The following is an 18970-nucleotide window of genomic DNA, read 5'->3' as shown; positions in this document are numbered from 1 at the left end:
CCGTGACGCCATCGTTGTCAACGTGCTGTCGTCACGCATTCGTTGTCACACCATCGCCGTGATCCTGTCTGGTGGTTCCTTCATCGCCATCATTCTAACTTCGTCATCCGGCTCCCGCCATGCCGTCGTCGTCACGCCGACCTTTGAACCATTTTCATCACTTCAGAAATGTCAACCCATTGTCGTCGCACCGTCATACTGCTTACATCCTTCCAGTGACGTCATTCCGTCGCTGTACGTCATTCTATCGTATTCACGCTATCGACATTGAATCGTGATTGCGTCACATTTGTCAGGCCATCGTAATCATTGCGTCATCAGACAGTCGCTTTCTTGCTCTCGTTCTCGTACCATTTTCATTTCGTCGTCGTGCGGTCGTCTTCATTGCGTCGTCGTCAGGCAGTAGCTCTCACGCAGTCATTGCCGTACCGTCGTCATTCCATTGTGACTGTGCCATCGCCATTACAGCTTTGTCTGGTGATCGTCGTAGCGACGTCGTCACGCCATTGTCGTCATACACCATAAACTCGTCGTCTTTCCCATTATCTCCATGCCGGCGTCGTCACGCTATCCTAGTTTTACCATCGTCATCATTTCAGAATCTTCTCGTTGTGCTCACGCCGTCGTCACACCGCTTTTGCTGTTCCATCGAAGTCATTCCGTCTTCCCACTGTTTTCATGGCATCGTCGTCGCGCACTCGTGCTCATTGGCGACTTTGGCAAGCGAGTGCCGCAACAATGTGGGCTGATACCGGAGACCGTACACATTATATAACCGAAGCAAGGAAAACCTCCGAATGAACATTACAGGTCACTGATAAACGTCCGCTCAGGAATACGCTGTGTCGCTACGTTGATCGGATGGTAATCGGATTACCGTCGATAGCCATCGTGCAATGGGCTCTGCCGTATTTTGCCTTTCTTTATCGTGAATGGTCGTGTTGTTGTAGCTTAGCATATTTCACTTACACACATTAACTTACTGTACACTCTTTAGTCTCCCTTTAAATGTTTCCCCGGTTCTCGCTCTGGCCACGGAGGAGAGATTGCGGCTTGGATCACAACGAAGAACTTGCTTTGATCGTGCAAGCTTTTCTGTACTTTACAGCGTCGCGCCTCAACACTGTCGAAGAATTAATGCACGGCGCCTCTTTTTTTTTCCCCAGCGCCTACGCTTCTTTATTAGCGGCGCACTGTCTCCACGCGCGAGGGCACGCCGCTGAGGTAGTTGTGTGGCCGGACGCCCGTGATGAGTATCTGGCGCCGAGCGAGGCCCACGAAGATGTGCTCGAGCGTCATGTCGCACAGCGAGAACTCGGGAAGCCCCTGGTCGCTCTTGATGGCCACCATCTTGGTGAACAGCTCGCTCCAGCTGGTGTACGTCTTTCCGATGCTGAAGCTCATCATGCCCTGCGCAGGGGAAGGCAAGCGGAGATCAGGATCCCACGTGCTGTGCGTTCCAGACGGTTACGCAAGTTACAAGTATTCCAACAGATGGCGCCACACCGGCATACCCTATAAAGCGAGATATAAAAAGGAAGAAGCATGTGCTTGCTGCGGTAAAGTGAGGGAAACTATGGAGCATGTTTTATTAGAATGTGAAGACATCTACCCAGCGGTCCATTTAGGCATCACTGGCCTCCTTGAAACCCTTGGGTTCAGCGAGAGCAGTGGAAAAGTGAACATGTCCGCAATAGGGATTAGTAAGAGGCGATTGGAGGATTGGTGGAAGAAAAGTAAGGAAACGAAAAAAAAACGGAGACGTACAAAAGCACAGTTCGCAATGGGGGATCAGAAAATTTGGTTGTGGGAGTTCATAGTGTTTTTCCCCCTTTTTTATTGTTTAACCTAGGGAGGACATAAGGCAGTATAATAGCAAGAGCTTGGTGGCGCAACCCACCGCCCCGTTCCAAAGGGGACGCTCATAACATCCATCCACCCATCCACCAAGGAGCGACGCAAATCTGGCGAGGCTGATAAAATTCATATTAAAAACTTTTTTCATTCGTTAGCGAAGCGGCTGTGGTAGCTATTTTTTGTAGCTTAGTGGCTTCGACGTTCCGCTACAGAGCTCGATGTCGCGGCTTCGATGCCTATACCGCGGCGGCCGCATTTCTGTTGGGGCGAAATTAAAAAAAAAGGAAACGCTAGTTTACGTAGATTTAAGCGTACGTTATATAACCCCATTTGCTCAAAAATTCATCCAGTATCACCCCTGCGATGTGTCTCAAATCGGATCGTGGTTTTGGCACGTAAAACAAAAGAATTTATTGTTCTTTATTTGACGTTACAGTGTTGCTTACTAGTTGAGAAAGACGCAAAGCCTACCTCTCTTTAACTTAGCAGCACAACCTCAGCGCCAGAAGGTATAGTGGCGTCTCGCATTTTCGCCAAAGTCATCCTTCACTGTAAATTTGCTGATGTCGGGGATCTTATCGGGAAGTTACGAGTTATAATGTATTTCTGTCGTATATGAGGTCGCTTTGGTGCAAGAAGTGCCTAGATCCATATTATTGCATGAAATGCAGGTTTTTTTTGTTGATTTTTTTACGAATAAGAATAACCAGCATTCCCGGGTTTGTCAGTTTAACCGTATTCTGTCGGTGTATTAATTAACCAATTTTCCAATGGTTCATACCAAGAAATGAGCACCGGTGTATTACTGATCGGTTCTTTCGTGATGTGAAATTGTGCCTGTGAGCACGTGTAATTTCTTGCAAAATTGATATGAAGGAGTGTACCTATATATGCTCCATAGAGTCGTCGAATTTTGCGCATAGGGAAGAATAATTAGTGAAGAAAGCTATCAATTCGAAAAGAAAACGCTACAAATAGTTTAAATTCCCCGCTTTTATGTATATACACGAAGATATGGGCGTTCAAGGTGCGCAAATCGGCGCGCCACAATCGCGGTTTCGAAAGTGCAGTCGCCAAATCTGTCCTCGCAGAGATGCGACATGCGTAATTGCGAGGCTCTAGTGGTTTTAACCACCGTAGGTGAGCTTTGCTATTAAGCAAGACGTTTGCAGATACCACGCCGTGTGGGAGTCCAGGTTGGGGCGAAGCATCTGCCCGCACAACACACGTAGATCGATGTTTGTCAAAGAATTACTAAGTAGATGCCAAGTAATGTGGCCTTTGCATAACGTAGGGCAGAACGACAGGATATTTATATAGTCGACAGGTGCGCTTGCTTAATGGATCATACTTGGCGTATGCTACGCGCACGGCGCATTGAAAGCGACTAACCAAAAGTGCACCCACCGTCAACGCTTCGCTCAATCGACTCGGTGGTGGAGTAGGGGGCGGCATTCTTTGTTCTGCTGCTGGCACGAGCGCAACGTACACGCAACACTATATACAAGCACACTAGCGTTCTTGGCGCGCGGCTGTTTGTATGCACCGGTCTGGGCGGAGCGGACAGCAAAGGTCAGGCCAACGTCATCTAATATTTCACTGGGCGACACGTTTTCAAGTCGGCCTCATCTCGCGTAATGCCATCGAGATGTGAAGCGGCTGCAAACGCCACTGGTGGCGCTCCTAACCAGGCCAGCGTTGTGAGGCGCCTGGCAGCTGCCTGGGCACTGTTTCTTCTGCACAGCGGCAGTGGCCTTGCTCGCTGCGGCGACCCAATGAGTAGCACTCCGCCTCGGTAGCATCAGCGTGTATGTATATATATATATATATATATATATATATATATATATATATATCAAAGTTTGCCGGTCTGAACGGGCTATAAGGGGGTCGCGCATACATGGCCGCTTTCCCACCGACACAGTCGGTTCTTTTTTTTTTCCCCTCGCGGTGCCGGCTGCCGGTTCGACCTCAGCACCAGCACGCCCATTTGCCGCTTTTCCAATTCTCCCAAAAACGGCACGCTATAAGCTGCGTCGCGAGCGCTTTGTCGGGCGTTTGTACACAGCACGTCGGCTGAATTGACTTAAACGAATTCGTCCCTGTATAGTTCCCTGTTATTCCCTTGATTGCTTAAAGCGTCATGTATTTTGCGGCCACCTCGACTTTAGCGTGTTGCTATGTTGTTCGTATATAACGACATAAATATTGCCTTACGAATAATGACTTATAGGTAAGTTATTTGTAGCAAGAACAGCAAGAACATTTTAAAAGTGCATCAGATGTTCTACACAGCATTTCAATAATGTCAAAGCTTATATACTCGGCGAATCGGCTTTTATTTTGTTTTCTTTACAAAAGAAAACTACTTCTCAAATTCTTTCGTTCTTTTTTTTTGGGGGGGGGGGGGGCACAGGAGGCACCTTTCCTGTATATGTTAATGTTTATGCAGTGCGAGGGGGGCAAGTCGCACCTTGTAGTTGTGCCAGAAGGAGCACTGGTGGAACTCGTCCTGCATCAGGTCGATGAGGCAGCGCTGGAAGTAGTAGTCGAAGCGCTTCTCCTGCGGCAGCCGCAGCGTGACCATGTAGCTGCGCCCGTACTTCTGGTTCATCTGGATCGCGTCGCCGAGCGCCTCGATCTTGCCGTCCTCCATGACGGCCACCCGGTCGCACAGAACCTCGCAGTGCGACATGCTGCGTGCAAAACACCGGTGGCTTAGCGATCGCCAGGTCTTTGTCCGTAAGAATTCATTAAGACACGCCTAACATTGGCCGCATTCAAAACCAGATTGAAAAAAAATCATATCTGAACTACTAAATGTTCCGCGTCGCGAATTATCTCGTCTGGTTGTGCGTGACATTTCTTTGTAATACTGATGTTTTTGCATATTGTACATATTTTAGCTTTTTTGGTGTAACGTGTACATAAGTTACTTCTCTGTTACAATATTCTGGTCCGTATTTCCAACGCAGTTTCGTGGTGAACGAACGCGTGCATAGTCTTCTTTTTTCAGGTCATTTTTTGTTTCTTTGTAAATGTAATTTTTCTCGATGCGTGTGCATTTATTATTAAAGTGTTTGAATCCATGTTTACTGCAGTACGTTTTTTTTTCATATTGATCGTTTCCATTAGGCATTTTCACCTACTTCTCTTATTAGACTCGTTTGCCCTGTAATTAACTAATGCCGTACTGATAGGAAGTCGCGCTGACATGTGGTTTTATTTTGGGATCTCCTCCTTCCGTAGCACTCGTTTACCGAGACGCGTATCATATCGAGACAGGCATCTTCATGCTGCGACAACAAGCTTGAACAACGCAAAGCCAGCTAGTGTGCCAGCAAAAATAAACATCCATTATCAAAAGTATGCAGGCGGATGTCCGCATGGCCGCCCTGCAAACGCCGAGCGGCCATGCGATCACAGCAATCATTCGTCATGACACGTAACTCGGCTACTTAAACATAGCGCACCCACAAGCATTCTTGTCATAATTTCACAGCCGCCGGCTTTTCGTATTCTCGGCAGAATTGCGCCGTAATAAAACACATTCCCAAACGCTTTTTTTTATTATTACACCACCGGTGAGAACGAATATATAATGGAGCACTTATGCCCGCTGTAGCCACTAACTTGGCTTTTTCTGCTTCCCGCGTCTATTTTGGCGACATCGTGTATTTAAATAGCGCAAAACAAACACCGAAGGAAAAGCAGCTCGCAGATTAGAACCTGAGTTTAACACTCGACTAGCGATTCGCCTACAAAACATTCGCTTTATACCCTGTGTCTCCAACCTTCGCTCTCCGGTTTTTTGCTCCCAGATATTTATTTATTAAATATACTGCGGTCTTTGAAAACCAAGCAGGTATGAAAAAATATTGTTTACAATTTAGCACCTCCCAATTGCAAATAGAAAAAAGAAAGCAACAAACACTACTGCAGTGATAAAACATGACTGATGGCAAGCAACAAAACATGATGCAGCAATTCCCATTCTTGTGGGTTACTGAAGACAAGGGTTATACGCAGAGATCAGAACACTTGGTAATTTTAAGCTAGGACCAAGCGCATAAGCGTTCTTGAAGCGAATAGCTTTCTTTGGCTTTCTCTCTCTCTCTCTCGTTCGCTCGCTCGTTCATTCGGGCTATTCGCATGCATTGACAATCATCGTCAATGGTTTGTGGACAACTTTCTTTCACTCTCCGCCCCTCAGGCAACTGGGTGGCTCCGAATCATCCTTACGCGAAGGGCAGGAAAAGGCAACACTTACCGGTGCGAGGTCATGATGATGGACACGGCCTGGCTACCCTTGAGCAGCTGCAGCATGCGGATGATCTCGTTGCGGTAGAGCGGCTCCACGTCTGAGTACGGCTCGTCCACCAGCAACACGGGAGGGACGCCGATGGCTGCTGCCGCGAGCAGCAGCATCTTCATCTCGGCGTGACTGCGTAAATATACGTTTGCGGTTGCGCTTTCATCATTGTTCAGCAAATGAGTAAACTCATTGTGTTCGCGACGTCACCGAAACCATGTGGTTAGGAACTATATCAATGTGTTAGCACTTTTTGAATACTTCACGTAATTTCCGGAGGCTATCTGTGTTTGTATCTAACCATTTTTCCGCCTCCTGGGTCGCTGGGGGTAGTCAGTGGTCGCATCGGGCCACTGTGCTGAGGCAACAGGGTTCGAAACCAACCCTGGGATCAACTTGGGTCACTGAGTATATGGCAATGTGTACGTACGTACCGCTCTTTAACGAACCTCTCTCACGCCGGAATGGGCCATCGTAGACGTGGGACTGGGCGGGTGCCGCTCTTCGAAGAAACTATACGACGCCGACTTGAAGTACTGCGTTTTCTGCCGCTCGGTCTGTGTTGGTCTTCAGTGAACATCTTTGATGCCAACATTGGGTAACTGGGTAAGTCGTACCACTGGGGATCTGCCGCTCTACAATGACGAAACCTATCGCTTAAATTTATCCGGTACTGAACGGAAATCGAATCCACGTCACAAGGATTCCTCGAGGACCGCAACTCGACGCATTAGCAGGGTGCGCCACAACTGCACTGCGCATGCGTCGCTCTACAATGAACCTTTCGCCAGCTTGGGTCACTGAGTATCTGCAAGCGAAGAAACGATTCTCAGCGTTCGAAGACGTTGGCGCGCCAAGCTTGTCGTCTCGGAGGTCACGCGCGCGCTTCTCGGAAGTGCCACCAGATGGCGCAGCGTGTCCGGAAAGAAGAGCGCGAGAGAGAAACCAGGTTGCCTCGTGACGCGTTTCTCAGCGTTCGCACGCACCGGCGCGCCGTGGATTTCGGAGGCCAAGCGAAGGCTTCGCGGCTCCGCCGCCAGATGGCGCCGAGTGCTCGCAGGAAAGCGCGAAAGAGAAGTCCTGCTGCTGTGCAAGCCTCCTACATAACTCCTTTCGACGGTGACAATAAGTTGCGTCACTATAGTTATTCAATGCTAAGGCATTACTGTCGACAGTCACCATAAGATGGGTTCTGTCGCAGTTCTCTTGCTTCTTAAACTACCCCCCCCCCCCGCCCCAAGTTAGGTGTCCAGTTGCTGAAACCCTGACGCTAGTGACAACATTTGTTCGACTAAGTGTCGACCCATTCCTTTTAGCGCACCTAAGTTTCTGCAAAAAAAAACAAGAAAAGGACCTGCGTGAAGCGAGCGCACGCACACGGGGCACCAAGCGCAAACTACCAACTATTTATTTCTTTATTTTTAGAAACCTGAGAATATAGTCGACCACTGCTGCTAATTTGACCGCGGTTAATTCTACTTTTTTTTTTACATAATTCGAGTGCACTGAGAAGTGTCGGAGACTTGCCCATACATTGACATGGAAAGTAAACTTGTTTAGTTCGAACGCGGAACAATACCGCTTCGGTAAGTTCGGCACCCACCGACTCCCGTTGAACCCCCTCATGCCTGCAAGGGTTAACGAAAGGTTAAACCCGCAAGAAATTCAGCATACTTCTGTGACGAGAGTGACGCTGAGGTCACCCCGCTGTGCGGCTATAGTGTTAAGACTTGGTTCAACGCTGCGAAACTTTTGCGTTCAACGCTGAGGTAGCGCTTAAACATGCCGTCGCTCTTCGCGGCCTTCTGGTTCAGCCGCGCTTCAATAGCGAGAAGCAAAAAGACATTACATACTACTTCGAGCCATAATGAAGACTTCAATTCGTTCACTTAGCCGGCGTTTGTTAGTTCGACCTTTCGGGTAATTCAAACAAACGTTGATGCCCCGCAGGGGTCGAACGGGAGTCGATCGACTGCCTATATACGGTGTGCTTTTCTTTTTAACTCCACCAAATTTTAAAGATTTTGCTTGTGGCAAACAGCACGATTCTAACCCTCGATCTAAATTATTCGATGCGGCGGCCATTACTTACATGAGAAATCAAAATATGTAATTGAATAATTAACATAACTACACCAACCAATTTTTTAGTTCGTTGCTTTACGGTACATACTTCAATTCACAAATTGTAGCCGGTGAGTTCGCAACGCGTATTCATTTGAAACGGATGGGGACTACGCAAGTTTACATACACAAATTTTCAATGTGTCCGGCGAAATACATTGCCGTTCCAGTTATTTTTGTGCTTCAATGCATAGAACAGCGTGTTCGTAAGAGGTACAACAATGCATTTCTGCCGCAAGTTTGACGCCGCATATCTCGAAACCGCTGCCATCCGAAGAATTCGTTTCAAGTGGATATGCCTTGCCAACACAGTAGCTGAAACTCCTACGTTGAAATATGCGCCGCCAAGTAATTAACTAAACATTTAGTGTAATTATGTTAATTATTCAATTAGGCATTTTTTATTTTTCGTGGAAGTAACGGCCGTCTCGTCAAGCTCATCAGGTAATTTAGATCAAAGGTTACAACTGGGCTTTGTGCCACAGGTAATTTTTTTTAAATGTTGTGCAACTAAAATAAAACACCTTATATGCGGCCACATCGCATGTGCAATGACGCGTTCGCGAATCTACATTCCGATGTCATCAATTACCACCGATTAAGATAATATCTGTTCTGCCCAGAGCTACCTGTATAAAGTAGGTGCGCGCTGATACAGGTGCTATGAGGGGACAGCTCTCACGATTTTTTTTAGAGCGCAGCTCTTTGGCGTCCGTTCCTGGGTTTCGCGTCGGCGTCGTCGTCGGCCTCGTAACCAGCTCCGCCCCCCTTTCATCCCCCCAGCGCTAGCAGCGACCGACTGATACCGCTGGATGCCGCTGACGCCGCTAGAGAGTCAAGATAACGTGACTGCATAGAACACCGTCGCCGCCATGCAGAAAGAGGAGGAAAGGGTCCCCCCCCCCCCCTGTTCTTGTGTGGCGGATAGGGTGCTCTTCAGTTGCCGACGCGCCGGTTATTCGTTGTCCCTGAGACCAACTCCGCAGCTGGGGTTGACTCACTATCGGCGTCAGCGGCATCAGTCAGTCGCTGCTATCTCTTCCCTCCTCCCTTTATCGTGTTGTCCGCTTGCTGCGCGCGCTTCTGCCCCCATCGTTTGCCGCTGGGTGTACACGCCGCCCCCCTCCCCCCTCTTCCTGCGAGTCTCCGGTTGTCAAAGCGCCGGCTCGAACTTAATTCCTTTCTTCGCTCCTCCTCCAATGCAACCCCTGTGCGGTGGCAATCAGAGAGCCAGATCGGTGGCGGCGGATCTGTATATGTGCACCGCCCAAGCCGAAATTGCCGCTGCCGTTCGCCCTGTGCGGTGGCAATCAGAGAGCCAGATCGGTGGCGGCTTGACATAAAGACAAACAGCAATTTCCTAACACTTATGCGGGAGAACATCCCGTTCCTCTCGCTCGTAACGCGTCCCACGGCTGTGACAACCTCGCGAGGCACTTGTATACATCTCGTCTTTGAGAATCAAGCATTGGTGTACCAAGTCGAACATATATCAGTCTATTTCTCCGACCACAAAGCTTCCTTCATGACTGTCAAGAACTGTTAGTGGAGTCTTTGTTAAAGGAATACGTGTGAAAAATAAAAAAAAATTCTGTGATAGCGCATACATGTGTTGCTCGATTTCTTTGCCTCAATCTATCGAAAAGGTGAAACAGCTTATTTGCTGCGCTCAAATTTCGCATTAGGAAGTAACGTAATCGTCGGCAATTTTTTTTCTTTGCTTGCTAGTGAATTACGCACCGTTTTTCTAATGTCAAAAAAATAATCCGCACTTGCAGTGCAGTGGCATGTAACATTGTCACATATAACGTTCTCATGCTTCTGAAGAACTCAAGAACAGAATTTATAGTTAGTGCTTGGTATCTTGCGTCCGTGTACTTCCTTCCGTCTTTTTCTTTCGTCAGTCTTGAGCACAAATTTATGCATGTATCGATGAACTTGGGGAACTTGGTGGGGTTTGCTAAACATTGTTTCTTGGGCGCAAGAAGAGACATACGAATTTCATTTTCAATAAATATTCTTTAAATCGAGTTCGGCGAAGTTAATTTCATTAAATCGGGTTGATGATAGCATTGAACCCTGTGGGTTCCTTCTGGGGAATGTAAATTTCTTCGTTAGATGGGGAACTTCGTACAATCAGTTTCGTTAGATCGAGTTTTTACTACATACATACATACATACATACATACATACATACATACATACATACATACATACATACATACATACATACATACATACATACATACATAAACACACACACACATACACACACACATACATACATACATACATACATACATACATACATACATACATACATACATACATACATACATACATACATACATACATACATACATACATACATACTTGAGTGTGGGGGGGGTGCGCGCGTGTGTCCGTCCCTTCGTACTCCGCTTATTGCGCTCAAAAACGACGTTTAGGTACGTTTGACAATCTAAGCCCACTGCCAAATTTTGCTTCTCCCACGTTGCTTTTCACGGGATTCCGTTTCCCCCCCCCCAAAAAAAAACTATAGCCCCTCGCGTTTCCGTCTCGTTTTGCTTTAGAACCGCTTATAAGTTCGACTGTGTGGCCCGGCGTGAAACACCGCCGTCGTCGATCACCTGCACTTGCTGATCATCTGGTCCTCCCGGAGCCTCCCGGTGAGCGCCAGGACGCCGAGCAGCGCCTGGCGCCTCCAGACGACGCCTCGCAGCCTGGCCACGATTTCCAGCAGCTCGCCCACGGTGAGGTTCGGCAAGCTCTCCTGGGAGAGGCCGTCCGGCGCGTAGCCGATGCCCTGCTGCCAGGCGCGCAGGTCCCCGCCCAGCGAGAGCGCGGCCGTGTAGGCGCCGCCCCCCGTGGGGACCTGGAGGCCGACCAGGATCTCCAGGAGCGCGCTCTTGCCGGAGCCGTTGATGCCGATGAGGCCGAAGCACTCGCCGCGGTTCAGGAGGATGCTCACGCCGTTCACGACTTCCATCTGCCGCCAGAGGGCGCGAGCGAGGCGATGTCAGTCGCGAAACAGACGCACAAACGGGCATCAATCATCAAAGCATGGTTTTATTGCGAGAGCTACTATGTAGGGACAGGCCAAGCGCGTTTCCTCCGTCGCCGTCGCCGTGAGGTACCGTACAATGTCCAGGTGCGATAACATTGTGGCCTCGCGCCTAGTACTGTGCGTGCGAGTGAAAGCATGCGAGGGTGAACCGAGGATAGTGGCTCGATCTCGCGCGCGCCAGGGATGAAGGCAGGTGGCGGTTTACGCGTCGTCTTCCATCGCGCGTAATGTACCGGGGGAGGGGCGTTTCACTCTGGCGGCACTCAGTGGCGGTCGCGCGTGCCTATCTTGAGAGCGATCTGCGATGGGTACACAGTATGGCTGCGCCGACGGCTGATAGCTTCGCGTGTGTCCTGTTCTCGCCGCTTAGTTCGCGTTGAAGCGAGAGGGAGCACGAAGGTCGTTCCGATCGCTACTGCTGCCGCTCTTACTCACGCCAGCGTTCTGACAGCGAGTGTAAGCTCATCGAGTGAGATGCGTTTATGTTTGTCTATGTGTGCGTGACACCGTGCTAGTTAATTTAGTTAGTAAGCGAGCATACTTAAAAGTCTATATGGCTGATAAATCTACTATTTACTACTTCACTATTTACTTATTACTTGCTATCGAAATAGATGCTTCTTCGCCTTTCGAGTGAAACTGCAGCTTTTTTTTTTCACCACAAAGGACTTCGTAGGTATCGCCGCACGGGGCTTTCAACGTGCTCTCTGGCGTGATGCGCAGCAACAGTATGGGGACCCATTCAAATGATCACGAGCCAAAATCAAAACGCTCCTAAGCAAGTATGGTATTATAAGAGAAGCCATAGGGTGGGCGACTCTAGAATAATTTTGACCACCACGGATTCTTTCACGAGACCCTCGTGTGCTCATATCCGAGTACACGAGGGTTTCGCATTTCGTCCGTATCAAAGTGCGGCCACCGTGGCCGGGAATGGAACGCGAGACGTCATGCTCGGCAGCAGAATGACATAGCCACCACGGGAATGATGGGTGGTATACCTGGATTTGAGTCTAATGTTCGTGTTTGCGGTTCCGTGCGTTCTAGTGTCGCCATCTACCGAACTTCACATTACTAAATTTCCAAACGCACGAAGGCAACAACTCTCTGGGCGCATAAATCACGATTGCGAATGGTTGTACTTGTATAGCAATATTTCGTTTAAAATACTAGCGCCACGCGCCATCAGCATTCATTATGCGCACGTTTGAGCCATTTTCTGTATCATCAATGCATGCGTCCGTTTCGGGTCGGTGGCGGGAAAAAAAAGAGGAGATGACGTGGACGACGTTAGGTTTAAGCTGTGGGAACATCAACTGTAGAGTACCGTTCGCTGAAAAGTGGACCTTTCTGGCTATTCCCTCTCTCAACCTACTGGTGCAGGTTCTGGGTAGGCCTACACCCTGTGAACACTAGGGGCACGATGCTGTAGATGCCACCAGCTCTGTCGAAGCACTCCAGGTCACCCGGAGAAGCCGTACGCCTACATACACAATGGAGCCACCCGAGTTTGATGCGCTGGCAAGCCCGTCGAGAACCACGTCGACGGCCATGGCAGGTTAGACACGGGAGACACAAACTCCTTCTTGTTCCATGAATTGTCCTCGCGCAGCGCACACCACGATATTTTTTCACGGCGGCGCGTTCGAGATGTCGTGGATTATTGTTTGGACCATTTCGAAAGAGTCGGACGAAAGAGATGGTGCAGCACGTTCAAAGAGAAGCGCGAGAGCGCGGAGGCTGGCTGCACACACGCCGCATACATGACGCGTTTCGACGGCGGGAGTACGGTGCGGCGTTACATCGCTTCGTTGTTAGTCGCATTAACATTCGTCGTGAGATGCAGAATTTTTTTCAGTCCTCACGACAGAGTGAGCTGTACTCGCGGATACTATCTGCGGGAGTAAAGGGAATACTCCGGTGATGGATCACGTGCAGTTACTGCTACTACGCCAAGTACATCAACAGCGTTTGACGGCGCTTTTGGTTTCTTGAAATATATGCTGGGGGAATAGGCGAAGTTTCTACGTGTGGCTGTTTTGTATTCAGTGAAAACGGCAGGAAAAATAGGGCAAATTTAGCGCTCTGTGGTCTATCTTGCGTTGGATTGCATACGGCAGGCATTGCCAAATCCTGAATGGGAGCTTACCACTGTCGCTGAAAAGAAAAGTGTGCAGTAATTGCATTATACCGGTGCTAACATATTGTGCAGAAACTTGGAGGTTAACAGAGAAGCTCGAGAAAAAGCTAAGAACCGCGCAAAGAGCTATGGAACGAGAAAATTTAGGCGTAACCTTAAGAGACAGGAAGTGAGCGGTGTGGATCAGAGAGCAAACGGGGACGTACCCGACATTTTAGTTGGCGTTAAGAGAAAAAAAAAATGGAGCTGGGCAGGCCATGTAATGCGCGGGGTAGCTAACCGGTGGACCATCATAGTTAAAGAATGGGTGCCAAGGGAATCGAAAGTGCAGTCGATGACGGCAGAAAACTAGTTGGGATGATGAAATCAGTAAATTTGCCGTCGCAAGTGGGAATCAGTTACCGCTAAACAGGAGTAACTGGATATCGCTGTGAGAGGCCTTCGTCCTGGGGTCAGTGCACATAAAATAAGGATGATGATGATGATCGAGAGAGGTCTGCTCTGGACCACCGTGACTTGCACTTCACTCCTCGAAGAGGCAAGGACGGGCATCCGAGTGCGCTGCTCAACAACACTTAGCAACGTGGTGAGCGCGGTTTTACATCGAAGATCCGGGACCTCGAAGAGGCGCGACGTAACGTCGACCCATCTCTCTCTCGTTTAGCGCTAAATCACCAGTAATAAATTTGTTGTTGTTGTTGTTGTTGTTGTTGTTGTTCAGCTGTTGCTCCGTGCTTTTTTTTTTCTTTCTTTTTTCTTTTTGCATACGACATGTCTTGAAAAAAAAGAGAGAAAAAATGGCTGTGGCTTAGCTAAGGTTAAGACCAGGATGCGAAGCATACTAGCCTTTACTTTAGTTGTTGAACCACTGTTTAGCCTGGTGAACTGCTGTTGCTTGGCTATATTTGGTTCGGCTAGACGAAGAAACAACTCATGCAGGCGAGCGCACGAGCTGAGACCCGGCTATGTAGCTACGCGGCCGCAAGCGAGCGCACGAGTTGAGCCTCCGCTTTTTGCAGCTGTTATGACGTCATATGGTAGCTACGCGGCCGCGCGCGGCGCAGCAAGGAAGAGCGTGGTTGTGCGGCTAGCATGCTTCGCATAAAAACGTCTGCTCCAAGGCACTCGCGAGTAGGGGAGCGCTTCCCGTACCTGCTCGACGAACCCGACGGCCTTCTGGATGTTGCGCACCGACATGGCAACGTCCTTGAACGCCCTGGTGCGACACACCTGGTTCACCAGGTTCACCTCGCGCTCGACTTCGGGGTCCATGGAAACGGCCACGAGCCGGGGTCCGCGCAGCTGCTGCTCGGACGCCTCGTCGGCGTCGTCGGAACCGTAGAGGCGACGCGCCACGTACCTGCATGCGCGCACGCGTCGATAATGGCTACCGCGGTATTTGAAAAAAAAAAGAAAAAGAAAAAGCAAACGGCGTCGCGGTAACGTCTGCGGGACGATGTCGCTTTATTACAGTGAAGATGTTACAAGGGTGGTCGGTGACAGCTTTGCATCTTGGTGCGAGCGTTAGCAAACATGTCGAACAAGGAGGAAGGAACACGAATGTAAGAGTCTTAAGCGTGAATAGCCTGCGAAACGCTAACGCAACAAAAAAAGATGCGCCTGCGCCAACTATACCAAGCCCAATTTGAAGCTTCTTTGCCACAGTTTATTTGATGTTTATGACAGCTCCGCAATGGTTATCGTACGCCCTTGAAAAGCCGGCGTGCGACGGCGTAAATAAGAAACCCTGCTTTTTTTCTTCTTTTTTTTTTGGCTCGGAGATTCTTGGTTGCTTTCGGAATTGTCGTCTGCCGACCCTGAAAGGCAAAGAAAGCTGTCCTAGTGTCCGCACACTTCAGGAAATTTAGTTTTTTTCTCTCCATATTTTCAGAGGGCTTGCCACTTGGTCACTTACATATTTTGAGGCTCCCCGTGGTACAAAACAAGTTCTAACGTGTGGGTGCCTTACACGGCACGACACAATGGAAGAAAAGCCATAATTATGCAGAGACTTTTCAGCGGCCAGTTTAAAACCAGTTTACAATGATAAGTGCTTTTTTCATTGTATATTTTAAAAATATGTTGGTGAATAATTAAAAAAAGGAAGACCAAATATGTATTTCTAAATTTCTTGCCGAGACGTGAGTGGCACCACGTGACGAAAAAAAAATATTTTTTTTTCGTGCATTTGATCAGTTTTAGCACCAAATAAGTTCTCGTACTTTTGCTAGGCTGAGCTTTTGGTGGATTCAGAACGCAGTGCATTATTTTAATAAAAATAGTTTATTGTAGGCCCATGCAAATGCTGTTTAAGTGCTTTGTGTATTGACGAGCCAGTGTATGGGGGCTTCATGAAAGCCTCCCGAGTCAGATTTCATTTGTGCGTCTTTTCTGCCTTGCCAAGCACTCTGCTTACGGAAAAATTGAACGTTTCGTCACATGTGAAGCGTGGCGTACTAATACCGCTTAATATAACCTTTCTTTTAGTGCACCTAAAATTGCCGTCCTGACGTCAAATCTGGTTAATGAAACTATTTGTCAGGAGCAACACCTTCATAATCTTGCTCTGGAAGTACTTCCTCTGCAGTTGTGTAGTCAGCCAACATAGGACTTCCGTCTAGACTGACAAGCAATGGAAAGAAGAAACTTCCGTTCAGGCTTTTTTATTTACAGCGGAGCTGTCTATGGCTAAGATCCAGGGATTTATTCGCGGCCTAACGTCGATGCAGAACTACCATCATCAATGGCTCATACCCCCAAATGCAATCAATGTTGGCTCATATCCCCGTAAGGCATAGGCTACAATACAAGCATGCACTCAGCAAAGTGAAGCGAACAGTGCATACATTCATTGGAATCACGCATGGAAGACACAGAACAGCTTACGTTTCCAATAACGAACAATCTCAAAACAATCATACGAACCACATAATTGAGGATAAGGCGCTTCCGCACCTACATGCAATGCGAAGCACGTTTCCCGCATATACGTTTCCCGGTAAACATCGTTGTTGCGCAAGCTGCCACGGCGACGGCAGCTTGCGACGTGGGGAGTGACGTAACAGCCAGCCTGTCAACTGATGTCAATGTTGTTGCCAGCGCCTACATGCAATGCGAAGCCACGTAGCGCTAACCGCGTATTCCCGGTTAAGATTACTGTTGCGCAAGCTGCCATCAAGTGCGTGCGTTCACGAGTGTGTTCATGCGTGCAATGAGCGGGTTCACGATGTTCCGAGGTCTACAATTGGTACGATGCTTTCGCATTACCACACGTAAGCAGTCTTAAGTGTCCCTGCCTAATTCTTTAACGCGAAAGCGTTAAGCGCCCCCTTGTCGCAGAAAATGCAGTGTGGGCGTCTAGCGCCGGCGTGCCCGTGAGCGAAAATTTCCGTGTGTGTTTATGTATATGTAATCGCCACGCCTTCCTATATGACATGCGGTATACGCAGGTTATATCGCCGCACTATTCTGTCACTAGAATTGCTCGTACCTTGTGTTATCACATTCTTGACGCAGTTATATTCCTCGCAATTTCGAGAGCGGCAGCCCACAGAAGGATGTCGTGAAACGAAACACCGACAGCGCGTGCCTTTCGTGTTAAACCTTTTGAGACTTAGATATTAGAAGTGCGAAACGTTACCGGAAACCTGAAAAATCACGTAATTGTTTTTGGCGCGGCTTCTCGCTATCTCTGGGATCGACCCACGAGAGTGGCCGCGTTTCTACCAGAAAGCTCGCCTTCGTGCATAGACTTGGCCTTAAAGGCGAAGCTTAAGCGTCCTCTAACATTTATTTTTTTTTCAGATAACTTTGGGGGCCTCAGCCGCCAAAGACATGTAAGTGATCACATTACACGAGACGTTCACTTTGTAGTTCAACAGGCTAGTAAGTACCGTCTTTATTAGCACACACTTCGAAAAGCGCCTTTTATATTACGTACAAATGGTTGGCAACGGCAGTGCTTAATGCACTTCGCATTCTTGGTGTGAGATAATGACGCTAAATGAGCGCGCCACCATGCTCTGCAACTTGTTAATTTTCGAGGGCAGGTTTCGGGTATGCTCGTTACCCGGAAGAAATATGTTAAGGCAAAGTTATTCCATAGACTGCAAAAGTCGCAACGAATGTTCTTAGTTAAAAGACCGGTGCTATTCGTGTGTGTCTATGCAATGCTGCTTGCACTCCGCGCTGCGCAGGAAGGTTAAAGCAACCTTCCGATGAATATCACGCAAAGAATCAGAGTAGCTTAGGCGGCTGAATAGCGTAGCCTTCACTTGGTACCGTTCTAACTTTTTGCTCCAACAACGGTTCTCCTATGTTGTAATTGCCTCCATTTCTTCGTGGCGTAACGTCAACCGAAAACTGTCATTAAGAGGCTACAAGCAATCGGCAAAGAAAACTCAACAGTTCGCGCGTTCTTTCGAGTAACGCATGCAACATGCAGAACAGCGTACGTTTCAATAAAGAGCAAGCTCAAAAGAAGCATTCCAAGAGCTTCAATGGACATCCAATTTCGCAGGGCCGGGATGGCGGGTCAATTTTCGTTGTAGTTAAAATGAAACAGAAAGCCGAACCAGTCTTTTCCCTTATAAAGAACAGCTACTGGTAGAAAATTTTCTTAAACTGAAGTGGGGAGGGAGGGGGGCGGGGAGGCGCTTTTGTACCACGACGGCGCAAACCCAGAGGAAACCACTACAGTTTGATGTGATTGTACTAACGCCAAGAAAGCCAATTGAGCTGAGGAATTCTGCACAACACTGCCAACCTCTCGGCTTAACATGGTGCCCTTCACGCTGAGCTACAGGAGCACTGATAAGAATTTTTTTTTTCGTATAGCTGTTGATTCCATAATTACGGTACGAAATTTAAATTAGTCGAGAGTGCCACAAATAAATTATTACAGCGCCTTTAAAACGACTTTTCCAGAACGGGCATCAAAGAAAGCGGTGCTTCGGGCTTGAAAAGGAACACAAAAGGACGGCGGTCACGTGGTATCACAACCAACTAAATGACACGCCAGCCATCCTGGGGTGGGGGCATGGGATAAAGGGCATGCAATTAGCATGTCGCGGGAAGCTGCCACATTTATCATTCTAACCGCGTGCTTCTTATGATAGTGCAGGGGGATCACTCTTCCCCTCTTCTCCAATGGAGTGCAAGTCATGTATAAGAAGCTATATCGAAGCCAGTTTTTTTTTTATTATTATTATTGTGAAGGAGCACGTCACCAGGGGTATACCCTCATTGTCGCTTTGCAGTAAGGGAGGTCGGATCCTGTATCCCGCGGACAGTGACGCTCGAGGGAGTTGCCTCTATGAAGATGCTATACTACTACTACAAGAATATTGACAAACTAGATGACGTCAAAACTATTTGTTAAAAAGTAGAACGCCATAGTATTCAAACATCCCTGACTGCTTTTCACGCTTCCCGGCAACTGCAGCTTATGTAACCGCAATGTTTGCCGGGA

The 18970-nt window shown here is 48.3% G+C and overlaps 1 protein-coding gene across 1 annotated transcript in view; it reads right to left on the bottom strand.

Moving 5' to 3' along the window:
* Positions 1 to 636: 636 nt before the first annotated feature.
* The window catches only part of LOC142560661 (phospholipid-transporting ATPase ABCA3-like), a 46797-nt gene continuing 28463 nt past the window's right edge, over positions 637 to 18970 (bottom strand). The window contains exons 11-15 of the mRNA XM_075672900.1: positions 14653 to 14860; positions 10924 to 11282; positions 6128 to 6301; positions 4331 to 4553; positions 637 to 1410 (exon numbers count right to left, since the gene is read on the bottom strand). Of these exons, the coding sequence (XP_075529015.1) occupies positions 1183 to 1410; positions 4331 to 4553; positions 6128 to 6301; positions 10924 to 11282; positions 14653 to 14860 (1192 nt within the window). The 3' untranslated portion in view covers positions 637 to 1182. The remainder of the gene's footprint in view (positions 1411 to 4330; positions 4554 to 6127; positions 6302 to 10923; positions 11283 to 14652; positions 14861 to 18970) is intronic.

The sequence above is a fragment of the Dermacentor variabilis genome, chromosome 10, assembly GCF_050947875.1.
Source record: "Dermacentor variabilis isolate Ectoservices chromosome 10, ASM5094787v1, whole genome shotgun sequence".
In the NCBI taxonomy this organism is placed as follows: domain Eukaryota; kingdom Metazoa; phylum Arthropoda; class Arachnida; order Ixodida; family Ixodidae; genus Dermacentor; species Dermacentor variabilis.
Note: the sequence above shows the minus strand (reverse complement) of the source record. Positions and strands in the feature narration are given on the sequence as shown.